The sequence below is a fragment of the Neoarius graeffei genome, chromosome 7, assembly GCF_027579695.1.
Source record: "Neoarius graeffei isolate fNeoGra1 chromosome 7, fNeoGra1.pri, whole genome shotgun sequence".
In the NCBI taxonomy this organism is placed as follows: Eukaryota; Metazoa; Chordata; class Actinopteri; order Siluriformes; family Ariidae; genus Neoarius; species Neoarius graeffei.
Genome location: NC_083575.1, coordinates 62,166,022 through 62,189,479, shown reverse-complemented (window position 1 = coordinate 62,189,479; position 23,458 = coordinate 62,166,022). Strand labels below are relative to the sequence as shown.

At 43.9% G+C, this 23,458-nt stretch overlaps 1 protein-coding gene across 2 annotated transcripts in view; it reads right to left on the bottom strand.

Moving 5' to 3' along the window:
* Positions 1-16,900, bottom strand: part of tmem254 (transmembrane protein 254) — a 28,224-nt gene extending 11,324 nt beyond the window's left edge. For both annotated transcript variants that reach the window (XM_060924805.1, XM_060924806.1), the window contains exon 1: positions 16,726-16,900. In XM_060924805.1, coding sequence (XP_060780788.1) covers positions 16,726-16,812 — 87 coding nt within the window. In that variant the 5' untranslated portion in view covers positions 16,813-16,900. The remainder of the gene's footprint in view (positions 1-16,725) is intronic.
* Positions 16,901-23,458: the final 6,558 nt, after the last annotated feature.

The window sequence follows — 23,458 nt, the reverse complement described above, 5'->3', positions numbered from 1 at the left end:
CTGTTGAGACGCTGCTCAACTAGTTAGCGGGCTACAAAATATCAAACATGTTGGCACTGATGGTGGGATTACTATGAAATAAAGTTTCAGAATTTTATTGGGTTGAGCAGAGTGTACAAATCATAAGAGACCCGAGAGAAACTCTCGAGTCTGTTGCACATGACAAAGCACAGATCTGATTTAAATTTTCTGAAATACTCAAAACAGCCCATCTGGCACCAACAACAATGACATAATCAGTGTAACTGAAATCACGTTCAAGCCTCTTTCTGATGTTTGATGTGAATATTATCTGAAGCACTTCACACCTGTTTCAGTGTTTTCCCCAGAAAAAAATTAAAGCCCTAAATTCTGTTCTGATAATACACAGACAATTGAGCGCCAACGGCATGAAGTGAAACTAGGGGGGTCCGGGGGCATGCCCCCCCCGGAAAATTTTTTGAAAACAGATGCTCTCAGGGGGCGGCACGGTGGTGTAGTGGTTAGCGCTGTCGCCTCACAGCAAGAAGGTCCGGGTTTGAGCCCCGTGGCCGGCGAGGGCCTTTCCGTGCGGAGTTTGCATGTTCTCCCCGTGTCCGCGTGGGTTTCTAATGAATTAAGTTTTCTACTCCTTTAAAGCGGATTAATTCTCCTTGGCTTTTGCTTGGCCCAGTGTTGGGGAACCCTCTCATAGTCCATCTTGCTGTCATCCATGCTGATGTGGATCAAATTGTCCAGCGAGTGCTTTTTGAGCCAGTCGCTGTGATCAAAATTGATAATGTTTTCGTTGTCGTGACAGTTGTCTGGTTTTGTGCGCCATCACTCACGTGGGTTTGTTGACGTTTAGTCAACCAATCTTTGATCGAAGCCATAATGATAATAGACGAGGTCAAACTTTTGTGATCAAAATCAGTCGGCTTTGTCCGTCTGGTGGGGGGCAACATCGGCAGCCAATGAGATCGCTGATAATGAATCGGAAAATTCCAGGATGTCTGACATTTTCTTTCAATATTTTTATTGGACGGTTTGAACACGTGATCTTGACATAGCCAACAGATTACAGTTTGTTTCCATCATACCACGCGGACATATTACTTTGACAGAATCAACACAAACACTGGGGAAAAAAAGACGACTTAACACAAATATCAATCAATATGTAAATGGATCTGTTATTTGCTCTCCTATGTATCTAGTTACTTGTGGGTAGGAAATTTAACGTATCGGTATAAATCTAAGCATATCGGATTTTAACTAAAGCAACTAAGCATATCGCCAGGCAGAGCAAGCATATCGGGCCCGATACGTTAAAACGCTTTGAGGAAAACCATGCTGTTTGTTTCTGTGTGATTTTATGTACTACAATACTGGCACAGAATTGTCCGATTCTTGCATGAATACGCAGAGATACAAGTGTTCCTATTAAAGTGGTCCGAGTGCATGCGTTTGCATGTTCTATTTACTAAAGCACAAATGGCTTTTGGGCGGCACGGTGGTGTAGTAGTTAGCACTATCGCCTCACAGCAAGAAGGTTCTGGGTTCAAGCCCAGTGGCCGACAGGGGCTTTTCTGTGTGGAGTTTGCATGTTCTCCACGTGGGTTTCCTCCAGGTGCTCCAGTTTCCCCACAGTCCAAAGACACGCAGTTTGGTTAGCATGGGGCGGCCTTAGGCTGGGGTATCCTTGAGCAAGGCACCTAACCCCCAACTGCTCCCCGGGTGCTGTTAGCATGGCTGCCCACTGCTCTGGGTGAGTGTGTACATGCGTGTGTTCACTGCTTCAGATGGGTTAAATGCAGAGAGGAATTTCACAAGTGTACATGTGATTAATAAAAGTTGTTCTTCTAAATAAATACTCCATATAGATGATTTGGCAGGAGTTTTATGCCAGGTGTCCTTCCTGACGCAACCCTCCCCATTTATCCAGGCTTGGGACTGGTGCTTTGGGACTCTGGCTTGTGCACCTCACTGGCTGGGTTATCATCCACAGGCTCCAGAATTCTGGAGATGGAGTTGCCAGGTAGAAGGAAAAGAGGAAGAGCAAAAGGTAAGATTTACAGATGTGGTGAAGGAGGACATGAGAATGGTTGGTGTGACAGAAGATACAGAGGCACAGTGGTTAGTACTGTCACCTCAGAGCAAGAAGGTTCTGGGTTTAAGCCCAGCGGAGGCCTTTCTGTGTGGAGTTTGCATGTTCTCCCTGTATCTTCATGGGTTTCCTCCGGTTTCCCCCACAGATCAAAAAGATGTGCGGTTAGGTTAACATGGGGCAGCTATGGCCTGAGGTCAGGCTGAAGTGCCCTTGAACAAGCACCTAACCCCCAAGTGCTCCCTGGGTGCTGTAGTATAACTGCCCACTGCTCTGGGTGTGTGTGCACGTTCACTGCTTCAGATTCAGAGGAGGAATTTCACTGTGTGCTTAAGACTGTGCTTAAGTGTACGTGTGACACTCCTTCAGAGGACAGGAGGTGATGGGACATTATCCGCCGTGGCCACCCATAACGGGAACAGCCAAAAGACGACGACATAAAAGCTCCAAAGTCTGACATGCTGGATGTGATGTACATGAACACATCAAAACCAACGAACCCAACTAGCACTGAATTATGGGACACAGGTTCCAGGTTTAAGCTGGATGTAACAGCTATGGAGCCCCCTAAGGGTCGGGATTTTTTTAAGCCGCTTTGTTGGTCCCTTGCAATAGGGAGGGAAAGTGAAACACAGCGATCCTAGTGGTAACGTTCCTAAGCTGAGAGCCATACTATTGAAAATCCCATAGACCCGATTTTTTTTAAAATCCCACCAAGTTATGACGTGGAACTTGTACACCCCCCAAAAATATGTTGTATATGTTGGGATTATCTACCAACTGTGAAAGTATCCTTCTAGGGCTTAGTGGTCACATGCGTGGACAGCACTTTTTAGAAATTCGGAACAAGAATCCACATATGTGGACATACTTTTTCTCTAAAAGTACATTTTATCAAAAGATGATGCTTAGTTTTTATTCTAATCAGGTTCTAATAAGCGCAAATAGCAAAGAGAAATAAAAAAATGCATGTAAAAAAACAGCTTGGGCCTTAGGAGGTTAAAAAGATATTTAAAAAAAAAATCCCCACCATGACCCTTAGGGGGCCCCATAAACCGCTTAGATTAGTTGGGTTGAGTCATTCTACGCATTAAGGCCAATTTATGCTGACAACACAGTCCTCGCAGATGGCGTCGCAGACAGCGTCTGCGTAGCCCCCCCACCTTCGCAGACGCTCTGCGCGCACCTCCCAAAAATTGTGACCACTGCAGAAGCCTCGCAGACAGCGTCGCAGACAAGAGGGCTCTCATTGGTCCACTCTACATCCGCTGTACACGCACTTCCGCTTCCCTACTTTCCCGGTTTGTTTTGTTTTCACGACCGCCATTTTTAAAAACACGAGCGAAGATGGAGCAGCACGAAGAGCGGTTGATCGAGGAAGTACATATACGACTCCAGTTCTAGTCATTATAAGTAACCGGAGGATAAACACTCCACTAACCACACCCACCAACTACTCCTAGCGATTTCGCAACTTCGCGCCCCCTTGCGTTGTGCCGGTGAGTAACATCGCGCATGCCTATTACTCCCCGCTCAACGATAAATTACAACTGTCTGCGAAAAGCTATCTGCAAAAGCCTTGTCGCAAGAGCATGCAGAGGCCATTAGTTTTGGTCTTTGGCTGACTTGATAGTCAACGTGATCAAATTCATAATGAGTGTACATTTACAAAAACAATAGTGTATCAGCTTGAAGATTAAATATCTTGTCTTTGGATTATATTTAATTAAATACAGGACAAAATGGATTTACAAAATCACTGCATCGTTTTTATTAGCGTTTTACACACAGTCCCAGCTGTTCTGGAATCAGGAGTGAGGAAACACGGGTCTTTTTTTGGGGGGTCACCGGAGATTCCAGCCAATGAGGGTCATGCTCTGATGTCACGAAGGAGAGCACGTGCAGCCGTCTTGCTCGCGCGAGGTTTTAAGGTCTTGTGACACGGCGACGTTTCGCAGCGCTGCCGAAAGTCGGACAAAAAAAAAAAAAAAGTTTGTAAGCCGCGCGTGCCAAGTTACAGCAGCGCTGCGATTAGCGCACCCTTTAATCCACTGCTGTACAGCACGCGAGCCCACAGCCTCTCAGGACGCGCTGCCACAGCTCATCTGATTTATTTGGCAATAATACAGTACATAAAAATGATAAGCGTAACAAAATAATCCAAAATAAACATGAGCACAAAAAAAAAAAAATAAAATTAAAAAAATAAATATTGCCAGGGATAACAAAAAAAAAAAAGTTAAACTTATTTCCACTGTGGTCCCCATAATACAAGATGTGACAGAGATATATAAACCTAATACTAATAAAAATATGAAAATTATTTTTTTTAAATAGAAGTCATAACATACAAGCCTTAACATTTAACCAAGACTGACTGAAGTAGAAGGAAGACTATTCCATAACTGAGCACCAGTGATACAAAATGAAGACTTAGCAAAAGCACCAAAATGAGGAATGATTAGCGAATGTTAACATGAACGAGTATTATGAGAATGTCTTCCTGAGATGGAAAGGAATTGGTCAGAAAGGTACTTAGGAGACGTCCCATCAAGCACTCGGTACATATGATCTAGTTTTAATTGCTCTACTCTATATCGGATAGGGAGCCACCCTAAGATTTTAAAGTGCTCAGTAAATAACGATGGTCTTGGCTGTAAATTTAGAGTAAAACGAACCAATTTATTCTGAGAAATCTGCAGTTTTGTTTTCTTAGTCAAACTTGACTACCAAAAAGAGCAGGCATAATCATAATGACATTGTACCAGTGCTGATGCCAACAGTTTCTTGGTTCTTAAATCTTAATTTTGATTTTTGATATAAACATTTTAATCTGGCGTGTACCTTACTCAGTACCTTTTTGGCCATTGCCTCTCCATTTAAGGATTGGTCCAACTCTGCACCTAAATATTTTACTTTCAAGTAATATTTGATTTCAATACCAAAACATTGGCACCCCACAGGGATGCGTCCTCAGCCCCATCCTCTACACCAGGCCTATTCAAATAGCAGCCCGGGGGCCAAATTGGCCCGATTGAAATTTAATCCGGCCCGCGGCAGATTTAAAAAAAAAATTAAAAAAATCATATCTACGTATCTGCCGCGGCACACAGTTTTCTCTACCGCTCTGGCACAGACCAGAGTACAGGTCGTCTCCATGGTGACAAACACTCATTCTCGCGCTGTGACACTCCATGCAGCTACAGCAGTGGCAACATGGCGCTGTCCAAGCAACATCGCAAAGTTGACAGAGAAAACCGTAAATTTCAAAGCGAATGGACTGAAAAGTACTTATTTACTTTGCCAACTACGGCAAGCGATAGACCTGTGTGTTTATTGCGCAACGAATCAGTAGCTGTGGCCAAAGAGTACAACGTGAAGAGACATTTTACAACAAAAGATGCTTGATTTTCTGAGCAATACCGAGAGGGCTCCGAGGAGAGACGAAGGAGAATAGACAGACTGGTAACTTCTTTTGAACAAAGTCAGCGTGCAATTGGTGGCTTTTGCACAGAACAAGAGAGAGCTCACTGATAAATACGGTAAACTAAAGGAGGAAAAAACTATTCTTGTGAGTAGTTAGTTTCCATCAAGAGTATGTTTACAGCACATAGTTTTAATTAGCAGATTTGTACTTACTTACTGTACACTTGAAATGTTGATCTCGTTTTAAAATGAGTACTGTTTTAAAGGTATATTTCAGGGATATTTGAATGTTATCACCCCAAATAAGATTTGATACTTGAAACTGCAGTTGCAGTTTGCACTTATGGCAGCTTTATTTTGATTGTCTGAATTTGTTATACAAGCTATTACTTATGTTTACTGTTTTAAGGGTAAAATTTGTGTATATTTCTCAGTATATTTGTTATCACCCCAGGTCTTATGCAGTATTTGCATTGCAGTTTTGCACTTAGGGAAGCTTTTGTTGTAATCATTACAACATGTTCAATGTGTTGAATGCTTTCATAATAAAGAAAAGGAAAAATGTACCTTATTTTATTTCATATATTATGTACCTTAGTATAGTATATTTTAATTGCCTTTAGCTGATATCAATTTTATGTCAATTGCCCCTCCGGCCCTCACAAATTTTATAATTTTCTAGTTTGGCCCCCCTGCAAATGTATTTGAATAGCCCTGCTCTACACCCTGTTCACCCACGACTGTGTCGCCTCCCACAAGGACATCATCCTGAAGTTTGCGGACAACACCGCAGTGATAGGACGCATCACTGGCGGAGATGAAACGGCCTACAGGAGGGAGGTGGGCCTGGCACGATGGGCGGGCCTTTGGGGGCCTGCCCTAGCGTGGGCCCGCCCGCCGTCATAGGCTAGGGCCAACAGCTTAACACAATATTTAAAATAAATAAATAGCAGGCTACTACAATTAAAACGCTTTTTTTTTAAAAAAGGCATAATATTAAAGAAAAAGTCCTTAATTTAAAATGTGTTAAAACTATTTGTAATCATCTGATTGGTTATTTCGTAATGATCTGGGTTAAACGGAAATGGTGTAGCAGCTAAGCTTCTATCAGAACTTAGCGTTAATGTTCCTTAGCCGTTATGAGCAGTCATTAGATGAAGACAAATCTCAAAATAACATGACGAAAGTGTAAACTAAACAAGATGGACATACGACGGTTCTTCAACAGACAATTCGAGGAGGACGTGGAAGAAACCCAAGCATCTTCAAGCGTCAATCATCAATCTTCAGGACACACTGTTTTCTTAACGTTTCGGCCTGCGCCCAACTCGTCAGCCCTGCGCGGTCATGCACTTGGTGTTTGATTTGCAAACTAAGCACTGGAGGTAAGAAACTGGTTTTGACGTTTCAGTTAACCTACAAAACACATCTGTATTAAAGATTAATGTTGTCATGCTTCACAAAACTAGATTTGAGACATAAAACTTTTAATGCGCATGGTTTCACTTAGAAGGGATTCAGTGACTGCAGTTAGGCTTTGTGCAAGGAGGATGAGTGTGGCACGGGGGTACGAGTGTGATGTAATCTGTTGCGCACTTTTTTTTTTTTTAAAGATATGTTTTTGGGCTTTTTTCACCTTTTATTGGATCGGATGGTGTAGAGACAGGAAATGAGCGGGAGAGAGAGACGGGGAGGGATCGGGAAATGACCGCGGGTCGGAATTGAACCCGGGTCCCCGGATTTATGGTATGGCGCCTTATCCACCTGAGCCAAGACGCCCCCCTGTTGCGCACTCTTAATTGTAAATATCAATCTTAATTTGCTGTCAACATTGATCACAATCATCCGTTTGCGCATTCAGTGTTGGGTATTCAGAACGAGTTTACAACATGACTCGTGCGCAAACGGAATACTGCCAATATTCCTTATGAAACGGAATATTCCCTGCAAATGCGCTCAGTGACGGACAATATATAGCAGCGGAACAGGGTGTATGAAGAGCTCAAAATACACCATTTTAGAGTGTTTTTTTTTTTTTTTTTAAATTTCTTCCAGGGGAGCATGCCCCCGGACCCCCCTAGTAAAATTGGGTTCGCCGATGCGTGCCCACCCCCAGCCAGTGCAATGCCCGGCTACTAGACCGCTTCTGCCGCCGGGTCTGGAGGGAGGTGGCCAGTCTGTTGTCATGGTGTGAGGACAACAACCTCACCCTCAACACAGACAAGATGAAGGAGATGATAGCGGACATGAGGAGACTTCATCGGCCACTGTTCATCCGGGAGCTTGAGGTGGAGAGAGTGACCAGCTTCAAATACCTGGGTGTTCACATCAGTGAGGACCTCACATGGACACCCAACACCACACAGCTGGTTAGGAAGGCTCAACAGCAACTTTACTTTCTGAGGAGGCTGAGAAAGTTTGGTATGTCGCCCAAGAGCCTCAGCAACTCCTACAGCTGCGTGATTGACAGCATTCTGACCAACTGCATCACTGTGCTGCCATACCACACAGTGATGCAGTTGGTCGGCATGAAGCTGGACTCTCTGGTGACGGTGGCAGAGAAGAGGTCTATGGACAGACTATTGAACATCATGGACGATGCCAGTCACCCTCTGCACACCGTCATCAGTGCAGGTGCATTTGGTAATTGAGTGATCAAGCTCATTGAATCTGAAGGTTAATAATTAAAATCATTCATGGAATCAGTCTCATTAATTAATACCATTAATTTTGGTGCTTAATAAGAAATTACCAAACAGCTAAATTATGGTATTTCCAAATTATTATGATCACTTACCGTATTACACAACCTATATGCACCTTTGAATTCTTTTGAGATTGTGTGACTTCATAAATATCGGAACACACAAACACAGTTTCAACAATAAATGAATTTATTATAACAAAGATAAAAATGAATAATGGCAGTTGAAATATATACAAATATGATATATATACTTGAGTGCGTGTGTGTATGCGTGCGTGTATGCGTGCATGTGTGCGCGCGCGTGTTTGGTGAAGACAAAAGATTAGCTTTGTGTGCTAATTAAGATGTGTTTGTGAGGCCTGGTGACCACGTGTTTCTGAGTAACACAAGAGAGTTAGCTTTGGTTGCTAATTGAGATGTGTTGACCACATGTGGAGGCACGGATTAGCCTTGTGTCGCTAGCTAAGACAAAGGAATGCTAGCCAAGGTGTGTTTGTGCTAGCTAAGGTGTGGGGGAGGGTGACCACGTGGTAAGGCCTTACAGTCCCTTGAGACAATGCAGTTAGCTCTGGATGCTAATGGGACAAAAGAATTAGCCATAAGCTAATTTCACTAGCTTATAACAGTACTAAATCCACTGAAATTTTGATGCGGTCAAGATGCGTGTAATTAATGAAATTAAAGTGTTAGAAAGAGAAAGAGCATGCAACCTATCTATTAAACAAAACAGAGATCATAGAACAATTATGGAAACAAAAATCAGTGTGCACACTTAAACAGTTCCTGAGTTTAAATTCACACTACTTCAATAAAAGCAAATTCCTAAGACTAGGTTTTATGCCCAAATGCCAATCTACTCCAGTTTCTTGTTTATAGCAAGATTATGGAGACATGTTCAGAGACTTTGGAGTTTCCGTTGTGAAGCACGTGAGTTGCTTCTGTAGAAAACGCAGAGAATTTCTTGGTCCGATGGTCGCTCGTGATGAAAAGAAAGTCTCTGATCAGAATAACGTGCACAGCGCTTTAATTAGGAGGAATTTCGGTCGCTCCCAACTTTTAATTAAAACTGCTCTGGTTGCAGTCGTACGTACTTATAATGAATAAAACCGGTTGTAACTCGACTGGAGTTAAAAATCGCGCAATTCTGGATTTTTACCGTGGCCAAAGGTAAGTTTAAAAAAAAAAGCACGAAGCTCTGATTCTTGCAAGAAAGAAGAAAAAAGAAAAGACGTCTTTATCTTGGATGCTCTGGTGAGCGGGCCTCCTTATCTCTGCAAAACGCGCCGGTCATGACGAGTTCACAGCACCAAAGAGGAAGAAGGAAGTGTTGCGCTGTTACTTATTCCTTCATGGAGAATGTGACGTAGGTGATCCCGCCCCGGCATGACGTAGGTCAACGTAGAAGTTGGCTGATGGGAAATGTAGTTTCTTAAAGGGACTGTATGTACCTATATCAGCAACCAGAGGAGCCTGTTCAGTGACAGAATGCTCCTTCCCAAGTGCAGGACAAACAGACCCAAACTCCTTTGTCCCTCATGCCATCAGACTGTACAACTCCTCTCTTGGGGGGAGGAGGGGTAACAGGAGGACAGAGGACGGGAAGGAGCAGTAGCCTAGCCTAACAATAAGCAATACTGGACAATGTGCAATATCTCTCCTACCGCCGCCCCTTCCCCCCACCTCCCCCATATCTTATTCTTTTTATATTTGTATATGTAAATACTTTATTTTATCTAGAAGTCTTCTCTATTTCTTTTCTTTGTTTATCTGTAATGATGCTGCTGGAATCTTAATTTCCCTGAGGGAACCCACCCAAAGGGATCAATAAAGTTTTATCTAATCTAAAATCAGAGGGTGGTGAAGACTGCTGAGAGGATCACCAGAACTCCAGCATCTAACACCACAGAGTCCACAGGAGAGCTGCTTCCATCCTCAAAGACCCCACACACCCCCAGCATGGACTGTTCACACTTCTACCCTCAGGCTGGAGGTACAGAAGCGTGAAATGTAAGACTGTCAGACTAAAGAACTCTTTCTTTCCCCACCAGCATCAGACTCCTGAACAGCTGACAGGAGTCTATAACCATGAACTTGTTTGTTTTATCTGTAACCGCTTATCCCATGCAGGGTCACAGGCAAGCTGGAGCCTATCCCAGCTGACCATGGGCGAGAGGCAGGGTACACCCTGGACAAGTCGCCAGCTCATCGCAGGGCTAACACACACACACACAAACAACCATTCACACTCGTGGTCAATTTAGAGCCACCAATTAACCTAACCTGCATATCTTTGGACTGTGGGAGGAAACCCACACAGACACTGGGAGAACATGCAAACTCCACACTTGTCGGCCACTGGGTTCCAACTCAGAACTTTCTTCCTGTGAGGCAACAGTGCTAACCACTACACCACCGTGCCACCCAACCATGGACTACCTCCCTGTAAACTGTCCTTGAGGGCAATAACTGACAACACTCAGAGGGTTTAAAATTAAACTGTGTGGCTATTATAGAAAGAGCAAACTAAACAAATGTATGATGACTTAAAGGCCCAAAGGCCATCTTGGACAACACAGTTTTCCCCAGATATGAATAATTTATTGAGTGGCATGCAGAGAACATTGGTAACTGAGGCAACTTAGAAAATTCAACAACTGTGAACACACAAGTACAAACGCCGATTTCTGTGAAACTTGTTGCAATTTTATTATCTTTTCCAACCTTGCTTTTAACATGCCATAGAATACAATGAAAGAAATCAACTATGAAAAATGTTTAGAACTGATATTTGAGATCATGGAATGTACAATAACTGACGCAACGTTCTGGGTAACTAATGCAACACTTTCCAAATTTACATATGATTTGATGTACAGAGAGCGATGAAATGTGGCAAGTCTCTCTTTCTTAGTCATATCATCAATCAGTGAACAAAGCTAGATCTAAAAGCGAACAAAGTTAGATCTAAAAGGCCCCAAAGCCGTGATACTCAATGGAATCAATTTTTTCATGGAAATGTAAAGAATAAGGTCCATTTGATATTTAAAAAAAAACCCACACAGTTTAACTTACCTGCTGAGGACTTTTGACAGCGGTTTGAGTGCTTCTTTGTGTCTGTTAGTTTTGGGTTTCAAGTATGTGCTTGCAGCTGCCAATTTCAAAATGGCCGCCAGTCATGTGACTGGAGTTCAGCACAAAAACATTGACTGCAGTGAATGAACCAATCATTATGAATAATAACCCAATCAAATTTAACACCATATATACAAAATTAATTTTCACCCCTTGGGTTGACCATTTTGTGGAATTGCCCTTGACTGTTTACATCTGTTTGCACATTACCGCCCTTCGTCCAATCACTGCCTTATTGTTGTATTATACTGCCTATTTTGCACTTAAAACAGAATGCATGTGCATCAGTGAGAATGGGGATGAGTGTAGTGAAGATGCAAGGAGTAGATAAAGAAAGTTGGTGAATTCAACTCCCCACAACTCATCTCATCTCTCATCATCTCTAGCCGCTTTATCCTGTTCTACAGGGTCGCAGGCAAGCTGGATCCTATCCCAGCTGACTACGGGCGAAAGGCGGGGTACACCCTGGACAAGTCGCCAGGTCATCACAGGGCTGACACATAGACACAGACAACCATTCACACTCACATTCACACCTACAGTCAATTTAGAGTCACCAGTTAACCTAACCTGCATGTCTTTGGACTGTGGGGGAAACCGGAGCACCCGGAGGAAACCCACACGGACACGGGGAGAACATGCAAACTCCACACAGAAAGGCCCTCGCCGGCCCTGGGGCTCGAACCCAGGACCTTCTTGCTGTGAGGCGACAGCGCTAACCACTACACCACCGTGCCACCCCTGGGGACAATTGTGCAGGAAAATGGGGGCTGCGATAGTGAGGTGAGAAAGAGAGTGCAGGCAGGGTGGAGCAGTTGGAGAAGGATTTCGGGAGTCATTTGTGATAGCAAAGTCCCAGCAAAAGTGAAAGGTAAGATGTACAAGACAGTAGTGAGACCAGCTGTGATGTACGGATTGGAGACCGTACTCTTAACGAAGAGACAGGAGGCAAAGTTGAGGATGGTAAGGTTTGCGATGGGAGTGACACAGTTGGACAGGATAAGGAACGAGCACATCGGACAGCACATGTGGAGAGCTTGGGAATTAAGCTAAGCGAGGGGAGACGGAGATGGTATGGGCACTAGGGTGCATCAGTCGCCCTCACTTTCATAAAATCTGATGCATTTTTGTTCGGGTGTTCCTTTTCACCAATAAAGACAGCCTGTAAAATTTTTTGACCATATTCAAAAGTCTAATGGTGGCACCATGAGGTTCATTTTTTTTTTTGCCAAAAAACGCTTATTTTATATATGTTTTCGCGTAAGGTTTGAAATCACAATGTTGGACTCCATTTATTGATTTCTTGTGACCCAGAGATCATGTTAAGAACCTTTGCAAGGGATTGAGAAGCATTAATGTGATTCATAATACATTTGTATTGTTTAAAAGTAGTTGAACAATGATTCAGTGAACAGCTAAAACTCAAACTGTGCTTGATAATATATTTAGAATATGTACTAAAAATGTGTATCTAAGATATCTGGTATACTCTATAAGGTGCCATAATGTCTCATGAAAAGTGATCGAAATTTTGTCATAAAAGTCATAAAATAGCAGCTTTTTCCATAACTTTGAGCTCCTGGTGCCACCATTAAACTTTTGAATTTTGTCAAAATATTTCACCCAGTGGGCGGCACGGTGGTGTAGTGGTTAGCGCTGTCGCCTCACAGCAAGAAGGTCCTGGGTTCGAGCCCCGGGGCCAGCGAGGGCCTTTCTGTGTGGAGTTTGCATGTTCTCCCCGTGTCCGCGTGGGTTTCCTCCGGGTGCTCCGGTTTCCCCCACAGTCCAAAGACATGCAGGTTAGGTTAACTGGTGACTCTAAATTGACCATGAGTGTGAATGGTTGTCTGTGTCTATGTGTCAGCCCTGTGATGACCTGGCGACTTGTCCAGGGTGTACCCTGCCTTTCTCCCGTAGTCAGCTGGGATAGGCTCCAGCTTGCCTGCGACCCTGTAGAAGGATAAAGCGGCTAGAGATAATGAGATGAGATTTCACCCAGTGTGTTTTCTTACCAAAAGGAACATAAAAACAAAAATGCATCATGATCGGAGGAACTTTTCATTTTTAGGGGGCAACTGATGCACCCTAATGGGCACATCCTGAGAAGAGATGCAGAGCATGTTGGAAGGAGAATGTTGAGGATGGAGCTGCCAGGCAAACGAAAACGAGGAAGGCCAAAGAGGAGATACATGGATGTGGTGAGAGAGGACATGAAAGCGGCAGAGAAGGAAGCAGAAGACAGGGAGCAATGGAGACGAAAGATCCGCTGTGGAGACCCCTAATTGGGAGCAGCCAAGAGAAGACGACGACTGCCTATTTTGTACTATATTTACCTTTATTTTGTACTATACTGGGTTTGTGCTTTTATTTTGCACTACATTGCCTTTACTCGGCATGGTGGTGTAGTGGTTAGCGGTGTCGCCTCACAGCAAGAAGGTCCGGGTTCGAGCCCCGTGGCCGGCGAGGGCCTTTCTGTGTGGAGTTTGCATGTTCTCCCCGTGTCCGCGTGGGTTTCCTCCGGGTGCTCCGGTTTCCCCCACAGTCCAAAGACATGCAGGTTAGGTTAACTGGTGACTCTAAATTGACCGTAGGTGTGAATGTGAGTGTGAATGGTTGTCTGTGTCTATGTGTCAGCCCTGTGATGACCTGGCGACTTGTCCAGGGTGTACCCCGCCTTTCGCCTGTAGTCAGCTGGGCAAGGCAAGTTTATATGTATAGCGCATTTCATACACACAGGCAATTCAATGTGCTTCACAAAAAATAAAAGCATAAGAACAGTAACAAATAATTAAAGTAAAATCATTAAAATCCAAGATTAAAAAGAAATTAAAATAAAGTAAAATCATTAAAATCAAAATTAAAAGAAATTATATTAAAGGAAATTACACTTTAGGTAAAAATTAATCAAGTGAAAGCATCTGAAAACAGCTTTGTCTTGAGCCTGGATTTAAAACTAACAACAGTAGGAGCATTTTTGATCTCATCTGGAATTTGGTTCCAAAGCTTAGCAGCATAGCAACTAAAGGCTGCTTCATCACACTTCGTTTTGACAGCTGGTATTACTAGCAAGTTTTTCTCTTGTGATCTTATAGACCTAGTTGATGCATATAATTGAAACATATCCAGTAGGTAGCTGGGTCCCATCCCATGTAATGTTTTAAATAGAAGAAGTAGTGCTTTAAAGTCAATTCTATAGCTCACTGGGAGCCAGTGCAGAGACCTTAGGATTGGAGTGATATGGACTACCCTTTTTGTTCTTGTAAGAACCCTGGATAGGCTCCAGCTTGCCTGCGACCCTGTAGAACAGGATAAAGCGGCTAGAGATAATGAGATGAGATTGCCTTTACTTTGTATTATTTCTTCCACATATTTATTTATTTGTAATTGAGATTCATGGAGGCGGCACGGTGGTGTAGTGGTTAGCGCTGTCGCCTCACAGCAAGAAGGTCCTGGGTTCGAGCCCTGGGGCCAGCGAGGGCCTTTCTGTGCGGAGTTTGCATGTTCTCCCCGTGTCCGCATGGGTTTCCTCCGGGTGCTCCGGTTTCCCCCACAGTCCAAAGACATGCAGGTTAGGTTAACTGGTGACTCTAAGGCCCAATCCCAATTCTAATTTCTGCCCTTCCCCTTGAAACTGAGCTACAAGGGATAGGGCTTGAAATTCAACCCCTACGTATTGGGATAGCCCTTCAACGATCGCATACGTCATCGCGTACCTCCGTCAGCGTTTACGTTAGCAAAACGCGACCAAATGCGTCATTGGCTGCGACCAGCCGCTACAGTCAGAGCCAGAGGCAGAACCAGAAATCTCTGCTGGCAGGGTGTGATTTGTTAACTAACACCACTGAATGGGATATCTTTGGCGCTTCGTGCACCACATCCGACAGAATGAGGTGTCAGAACACTCATGTAAACAATAAAAGCGAGAATAACAGAACAAAACGTACGCAGTCAAGCAACCGAAAACAATACTCACTCCCAAAGCTTTTTAGCAGCAGCTTGGATTTCAGAAATCGCTGCTCATTCTCAGCTTGAAAGCGAATCAAGCGGCGTGTTTCCTCTGGATAACAACTTAAAACACGTAAATAATGGAGAAAATACATTTATGACAATCTTTCGCCGCGGGAACCGCCATCTTTCTGAAATCCGCATGAAATCTCGCTGAAATCCGCATGGCATTGTGGGAAATCACTCAAACCCCTTCGTTCGGAGTCAGCTCCAGGAAAATCTCCGTTTGGAGGGGTACAGAAGCCCTACCCCTTCGCGTTAACTGGGATTGGGATACCCCTACCCCTTCACGTGAACGCGCAAAATGGAGGGGAAGGGCCAAGGGGTTGGTCCAAGGGGTGAAATGGGATTCGGCCTAAATTGACTGTAGGTGTGAATGTGAGTGTGAATGGCTGTCTGTGTCTATGTGTCAGCCCTGTGATGACCTGGCGACTTGTCCAGGGTGTACCCCGCCTTTCGCCCGTAGCCAGCTGGGATAGGCTCCAGCTTGCCTGCGACCCTGTAGAACAGGATAAAGCGGCTAGAGATAATGAGATGAGATGAGATTCATGGAGGACAGCAAACTCAAAATTTCATTGTACAAGAGGACATGTCCTTACTGTGTATAGGACAAAACACTTTGAACTTTGCACACAATGTCCAAATTAGGATTTTTCTTCAAATTACTTTTAGAGCCAAACACCATAGATAAAGTTTTCCAGGCTGTAAAGCGAACACCTGTTAGCCACTAGCCAATCACTAACAGAGGATAATTCGATGAGCGCGTGCATGTGCGGTAGACAGAGCATGCGCAGTAAATCGAGCATGCACATCTTTTAAACATCCCTGATATTATTATTATTATTATTATTATTATTATTATTGGGGGCCATTTTGGCAGCTAGCCATTTCTAAGCTCTACACACACACACACCAAAACCACTATTCATCCACTGACCTGCCCGTTATTTCACTAAAGCTGCCATTTCGGCGTTTTATTTTCACCGTTAGCCAGAGTAACCTCACACACCACTGAATAATGTAGGACTCTGACCCTTCACCACACTTAGACTTTATCCTATAAAGCAAATAAACTCTTCCACACACCCACACCATGCTGTTTTATCTGAAGTGTAATAAACAACACGCTTCACCTTTACTCTAGACACAGTACATCACACACAGTACTCACAAAATCCAGCAAACTCCACTAAAAACTCACTGCACCTGCCACGTCACAACCTTCTAACTGCAAAAACATCGGCATGACACTCATTTCCCTGCTGCAGTTAATATTCAGCTACTGATACACAGAGAATGAATAAACCCCATGAGTCACGGTGCATGGATGGACAGTATTAAGTGTTTCACAGACTTTTAGTTTATCTTCTTGCTAATTAAACCAACTTACCGTGTAGTAACCCATGGACAGAGTTACAGTTACTATCCAGAAGAGACTGCACCTCCTGAAATATGAGCTGCCATCACTTTGAGCCATTTGTGATGCACTCAGGTTTGTCCCAGTATCAGGTCTGAAACACTCTGTTTATTACTCAGCGACAGGACAGTGAGGCAAAGCGGGCTCTTTAACAGCAACCGGAAGCGACAATTTCAAATTAAAAGTCTCTAATATGTCTTACACGTGCGTTTAAAGCTCAACGGCAACGGTTTTAATTTTATGCACATTTGAAACTTTATATGTTAAAAACCCCTCTGTAATTTTCTTCTGGTCCCAAGAAGTACTGTTAATAATAATAATTAAAATAAGTTAGTGCGAAATCACGGCGAATTTCTGTTCGGCTGTTTCCATGACCACTCGGCGCGTGACGTCATTTAAGACAAACAAACCGCTTGAGTTGAGCCCACTTCCAAAAATATATTTTGAGTCTCTGTCACATATCGAATCCAACAAAAAGTGCTCATCAGCTATTCAATTATTCAAATTACATTAAGTGAAATTGTCTGTCGTTTCAATTTGCCCTGTTTTATATCTCCTTTTCTTTCTTTAAACTTATTTCTATTTATTATTTTATGTTATTTTATTCACTTATCTCATCACCCCTATTTTTTCCTCTATATTACTTATTTTTTTATTTATTCCTTTGTCATGTCTTGGAATGTCTGTCACTTTGTCTTTCTCTTGTTCTTACTGTTTTGTTGATGTATTGTCTAATCTTAAACTAAATAAAAAATGGAGGGGGGGAGAGCGAGTCCACTTCCGGGTATTTTCATTGCCGCTCGGCTTGAGTGTGTTCAGGAATTTAAAAAAAAAATAGATAGAACTCGACGCCAACGGCGTCGATGGGAATGCCTCCGCCCGGTAGACTACACGCCTTATAAAGTTGTGATTTGGGGATGGACATTTGACCTCACAGTAATCTTGACCTGGTGAAATTACTTGTATTAGCCTTGGAGATACTGTGTTCACAAGGTTTTCAGACAGACATTTGACCTCACAGTGACCTTGACCTTAGACCTTTTGATCTCAAAATCTAATCAGTTCATGTTTGTCCCAAAGCGCACAAATGGTGAAAGTTTGGTGAAATTCCTTTCATCTGCCTTTGAGATATCGCGTTCACAAGGTTTCAGGACTCACGCACAACCCAAAAACATAATGCCTCCTGCACCTTACGGTGGCGGAGGCATAAAACCATGCCTTATGGCCCTTTTCCACTACCCTTTTTCAGCTCGCTTCAGCCCGACACGGCTCGCGTTTCGACTACCAAAAAACCAGCACGACTCAGCTCGCTTCAGCCCTGCTTAGCCCCTAAAACTCGCACCGTTTTGGAGTGGGGCTGAAGCGAGCCAAACCGTGCCGACTGAGGTTGGGGGCGTGAGCAGACACTCCCCTGTGCACTGATTGGTGAGGAGGAGTGTCCTCACATGCCCACACACGCCCCGCGAGCGCGCTGGGATCTGTAAACACCGCAAACCCGGAAGGAGAAGAATTACGAGAATTTCTGAAGCCTTATGCGCCTCGCCTCATCTATACGCTCTTGCCAGTATCTGTCCGCGCTGTCGGTGACAACAAGCCACAGCACCAAGACCAGCAACACTAACGACTCCATGTCCTCCATGTTTATTGTTTACTATCCGGGTCGTGAGACTACCGCTTAAAAGATCACTGATGTCACTGTTTGCGCTGCTTAACGACATCACGTGACGTCCACCCACTTTCGCTAACTCCACCCAATGTGTCCACCCACTTCCAGCCAGCACGGTTCAGCGCGGTTGTAGTCGAAATGCAACTCCAACAGCCCCGCTCAGCCCGACTCAGCACGGCACGGCTCAGCCCAACTCAGCCGCGTTGGTAGTGGAAAAGCGGCATTATTGTTGTGTAGTGAACTGTAACAACGGGACCGGTTCAGGAAGAAGTTTTTAACCTTTTTCCAAAAAAGGAGAAGAGGCGGAGAGAGTGGGTTGGCTTTTTCTGAAAAAGTAGAAGAGGCGGAGCGAGTGGGTTGGCTTTTTCCGAAAAAGGAGAAGAGGCGGAGCGAGTGGGTTGGCTTTTTCTGAAAAAGGAGAAGAGGCGGAGCGAGTGGGTTGGCTTTTTCCGAAAAAGGAGAAGAGGCGGAGCGAGTGGGTTGGCTTTTTCCGAAAAAGGAGAAGAGGCGGAGCAAGTGGGTTGGCAGCCGGGTAAACGCGCCGCTCTGGGCTCTGATCACTTGGAGGTTGATTTGTGAAGAATCCCCATCTGTTGGAGAGTTTAGGTGTCAGTGTCGCACAGAGAAGCTCAAACCTGACGCTGTTCCGACAAAACTCGAGCACAAAAGCAAGCAGTCAAAGAAGAAACTGACCCGCAATGCTCAAGCAAAAAGGAGAAGATTGGAGATAAACATTTTTACCTTTGCTTGCAGTTTTTCAAGTAAAGAATCCTGAGTGATCCTGAACAATCACTGTGGAAATGAGACAAAAGGGAGAGTTTGTCATGGCTACCTGCCAGCGTGCTGACATGCTGTTGACTAACATGATAAATGTCTCTGTGAGTCCAAATGCAAGTGTTCCTAATGAAGTGGCCACTAAGCTGAAGTGATACCTGCGGCCATGCTAACATGCTAACATCTCACATGCTATTTGCACGCTAAATGTATGTGCGTGTTTATACAGACACACGTGTTCCTAATAATGTGGCCTTGAAGTTGATTAGTCACTGCTCGCCGCTCACATGCTCAGTGGCTGAGCTGCTCAGTGGATGGTTTTACGCAAGTGTTCCTAATAAAGTGGCCACTAAGTTGAAGTAGATTTGCAGTGGCTCCCTGCCAGCGCGCTGCTGACTAACATGATGAGTGTGTGTTTAGAGTCGCTATAAATAATGCTTGTATTAATGTTAGCAATATAAACGAATCGGCGTTCTGTTACAGGGACTGAGTGTGTGTGTCAGTGAGGAAGCGCATTAAATGTCCTGGTGTGTGTTATTGAATGGTTGTGAATCCGCCCTGTCTGTTTCTCTCCAGCAGAATAATAAAGTCTATTGATGAAGCGGTTAAATAAATGAGGCTCCTCACGGCGCGCGCGGTTCGCAGGGAAACACAGAGCTGCTCCCGGTCTGTTTGGCTTAAATGACGTCACGCCGCCCCCTGGTGGTGAAAGTGCGGATAAGTGAGATGGAAACAAACCTTCGGACTGGAGCAAAGCAGCATAGTTTAACCGTTTTATTCAATTTTAGGGTGCAAATTACACACCAGGAAGATTTAATTCGCTTTTTGGGTCGTTCTTCTAGACAATAAAGTTGATATTCTACGTTTCACCTCTGACCTTGCCTGTGACCTTTAAAAAGATGTTTACATCTCACTTATGCGCACAGCTCTGCGTTTACTTGCGAACTGAGCACACGTGTACAGACTTTGGTCGTGAGAGGTTGTGTAAAATGTCTGAAAGCGATAGCAATTTTGAAGTAGGAACTCTCCAAATTGAATATCGAGAGGTGAAACCATATGAACCTATGGTCGTTGCGAAGCAATCGGTGAATGTGGCTCACTGGTTTGACCGTGCGGCCTCGGAATCGGGCAGCGACTCGGCCGACTCTGATCGCGGTGACCCCGGGCCTCAACAAGACTCGCCCAAACGATTTATCCTGGTCGTTATGATAAATTCCTACTTTCGTCGTAATACTAAAGAAGAGCCCTTTATGGGGAACGATTACCGGACAGTGCGCCGGTAGGCCACATTAGCCTGCCATCCATGGCATTATACTATTTATAGCCGACTCTAAGCGAGGAAATATCCCTTTGTCTCATTTCCACAATGATTGTACAGGAACCCTCAGGATTCTTGATTTGTCAATTGCAAGCAAAGGTAAAAATGTTCACCTCCAATCATCTCCTTTTTGCTTGAGCGTTGCTGCTCCGTTTCTTCTTTGACTGCTTGATTTTGTTTCACGCGCAGAATCCACTCTCTCCGCTTCGTCTCCTCTTCCGGAAAAAGCCAACCCTCTAGCTTCACACGCACAATCCACTCTCTCCGCCTCTTCTTTTTTCGGAAAAAAACAACCCTCTTGCCCCGCCTCTTCTCCTTTATCGAAAAAAAACAACTCTCTTGCCCCGCCTCTTCTCCTTTACCGAGAAAAAACAACCCTCTTGCCCCGCCTCTTCTCCTTTACCGAAAAAAACCAACCTTCTTGCCCCGCCTCTTTTCCTTTATCGAAAAAAACAACTCTTGCCCCGCCTCTTCTCCTTTACCGAAAAAAACAACCCTCTTGCCCCGCCTCTTCTCCTTTATTGAAAAAACAACCCTCTTGCCCCGCCTCTTCTCCTTTATCGAAAAAAACAACCCTCTTACCCCACCTCTTCTCCTTTTTTGGAAAAAAAAACAACCCTCTTGCCCCACCTCTTCTCCTTTATCGAAAAAAAACAACCCTCTTACCCCACCTCTTCTCCTTTTTTGGAAAAAAACAACCCACTCTCTCCACCTCTTCTCCTCTTTTGGAAAAAGGTAAAAACTTCTTCCTGAACCGGTCCCGTTGTTACAGTTCACTGCACAACAATAAGGCATGGGGTTTTTCTTTGGAAATTCCTGAACGCACGTCTGCGCTCAAGCCGAACGGCAATGAAAATACCCGGAAGTGGGCTCAACTCAAGGGGTTGGTGTGTCTTAAATGACATCACGCACCGAGTGGTCATGGAAACAGCCAAACAGAAATTCGCCGCGATTCGCGCTAACTTATTTTAATTATTACTTATTAACAATACTTCTTGGGACCAGAAGAAAATTGCAGAGGGTTTTTTTAACATATAAAGTTTCAAATGTGCATAAAATTAAAACCGTTACCTATGAGCTTTAAAGAAGTGTCAACATTTTAGGAAGTGACAAATGTGAGATTATTGAACGCATGACCTACAGGAATAACTGTGGCACAAAATGCAAGGCTCAGGCATCTTTCAATATGTAAACGTTGTGATATTAACCCGGTTTAGGGGAAAAGAGAGGCCTGAAGGGTGTGTTTATTTTAATATTAATAGGATCTAAGAAGGTGGCACGGTGGTGTAGTGGTTAGCGCTGTCGCCTCATAGCAAGAAGGTCCGGGTTCAAGCCCCGTGGCCGGCGAGGGCCTTTCTGTGTGGAGTTTGCATGTTCTCCCCGTGTCCGTGTGGGTTTCCTCCGGGTGCTCCGGTTTCCCCCACAGTCCAAAGACATGCAGGTTAGGTTAACTGGTGACTCTAAATTGACCGTAGGTGTGAATGTGAGTGTGAATGGTTGTCTGTGTCTATGTGTCAGCCCTGTGATGACCTGGCGACTTGTCCAGGGTGTACCCCGCCTCTCGCCCGTAGTCAGCTGGGATAGGATCCAGCTTGCCTGCGACCCTGTAGAACAGGATAAAGTGGCTAGAGATAATGAGATGAGGATCTAAGAATAAAAGATGTGGATACTACTTTTTTCTGTTGAACCATTATTAAAAAAAACATTAAAAACCATTTTTGGCTGAGCAGTAATAGTTTAAAGCACAATTCATACACTTGCAATGTGTAAATTTCCCTGAGGGAACCTCCCAAAGGGATCAATAAAGTTCTATCTAATCTAATCTAATCTGTGTGTGCTTCCAAGTTTGGGGAAGACACTTTGAGAAGCTAAGTACATGAGATCTAAACTCGTTATTCTTAAAACCATTCCATGATCAATATATACTAAGGTTGAAATAAAAAAAAAAATTATATATATATATATATATATATATATACACACACACACACACTAAACCATATCTCATCCCCTCTGGAAGTGAAATGGCAAGGCCAGGTGTTTTGTTTTTGCTATAAAAAGACTTGATTCAGATTTACATTTAGACGTGTTAAACTCAAAACATAGCACCTTTTGTTTGAACCCACCCATGTTTCCAGTGATCAAAAATACTGGAACACGTGACTGACTCCATGTTCCTTGATGCCCAGGTACGCCCTGTTAGGTTGTTCATTTTAAACAGCAGCTCTGAAAGTCTACTCCTGGTTTGAGGCTTGGGTTTCACCTCTGAATTTTACATTTGATGTTAAAAAGGATAAACCTACATAAAGACCAGAGAGATGTCTATGGGAGAAAAACAAGTCATAATGAAGCTTAGAAAGAAGAAAAAAAAGAGGGAAATTGATCAGTCACTGCAACAGCATAATGAGAGAAAACTGGTCAGTCATGTGAGCCAATATTTTTGCAAATAAATGTTAACCCAGTATTCAGTTGTTCTGTATCAATTACTAAACAAACCCATGTTTAAAAAAAAAAAAAAAAGAATTTGGGCAGCCCGATGGTGTAAATGGTTAGCACGGTTGCCTCACAGCAAGAAGGTTCTGGGTTCGAGCCCAGCGGCCAGTGGAGGCCTTTCTGTGTGGAGTTTGCATGTTCTTCTCGTGTCTGCATGAGTTTCCTCCACAGTTCAAAGACGTGGTTAGGTTAATATGGGCCGCCTAGGGCTGAGGCACCCTTGAGCAAGGTACCTAACTCCCAACTGCTCCCCAGGTGCTGTTCGCATGGCTGCCCACTGCGTGTGTATGCTCATTGTGCATGTTCACTGCTTCAGATGGGTTAAATGCAGAGAGGAAATTTCACAAGTGTGTGATGAATAAAGTTGTGCTTTCTTTCTTTTCTTTTCCAGATATAACCCTAAATGTTGGGTTGCATGTTCATTACTCTGAACCTTCTCCAAACAAGGAAGGAGA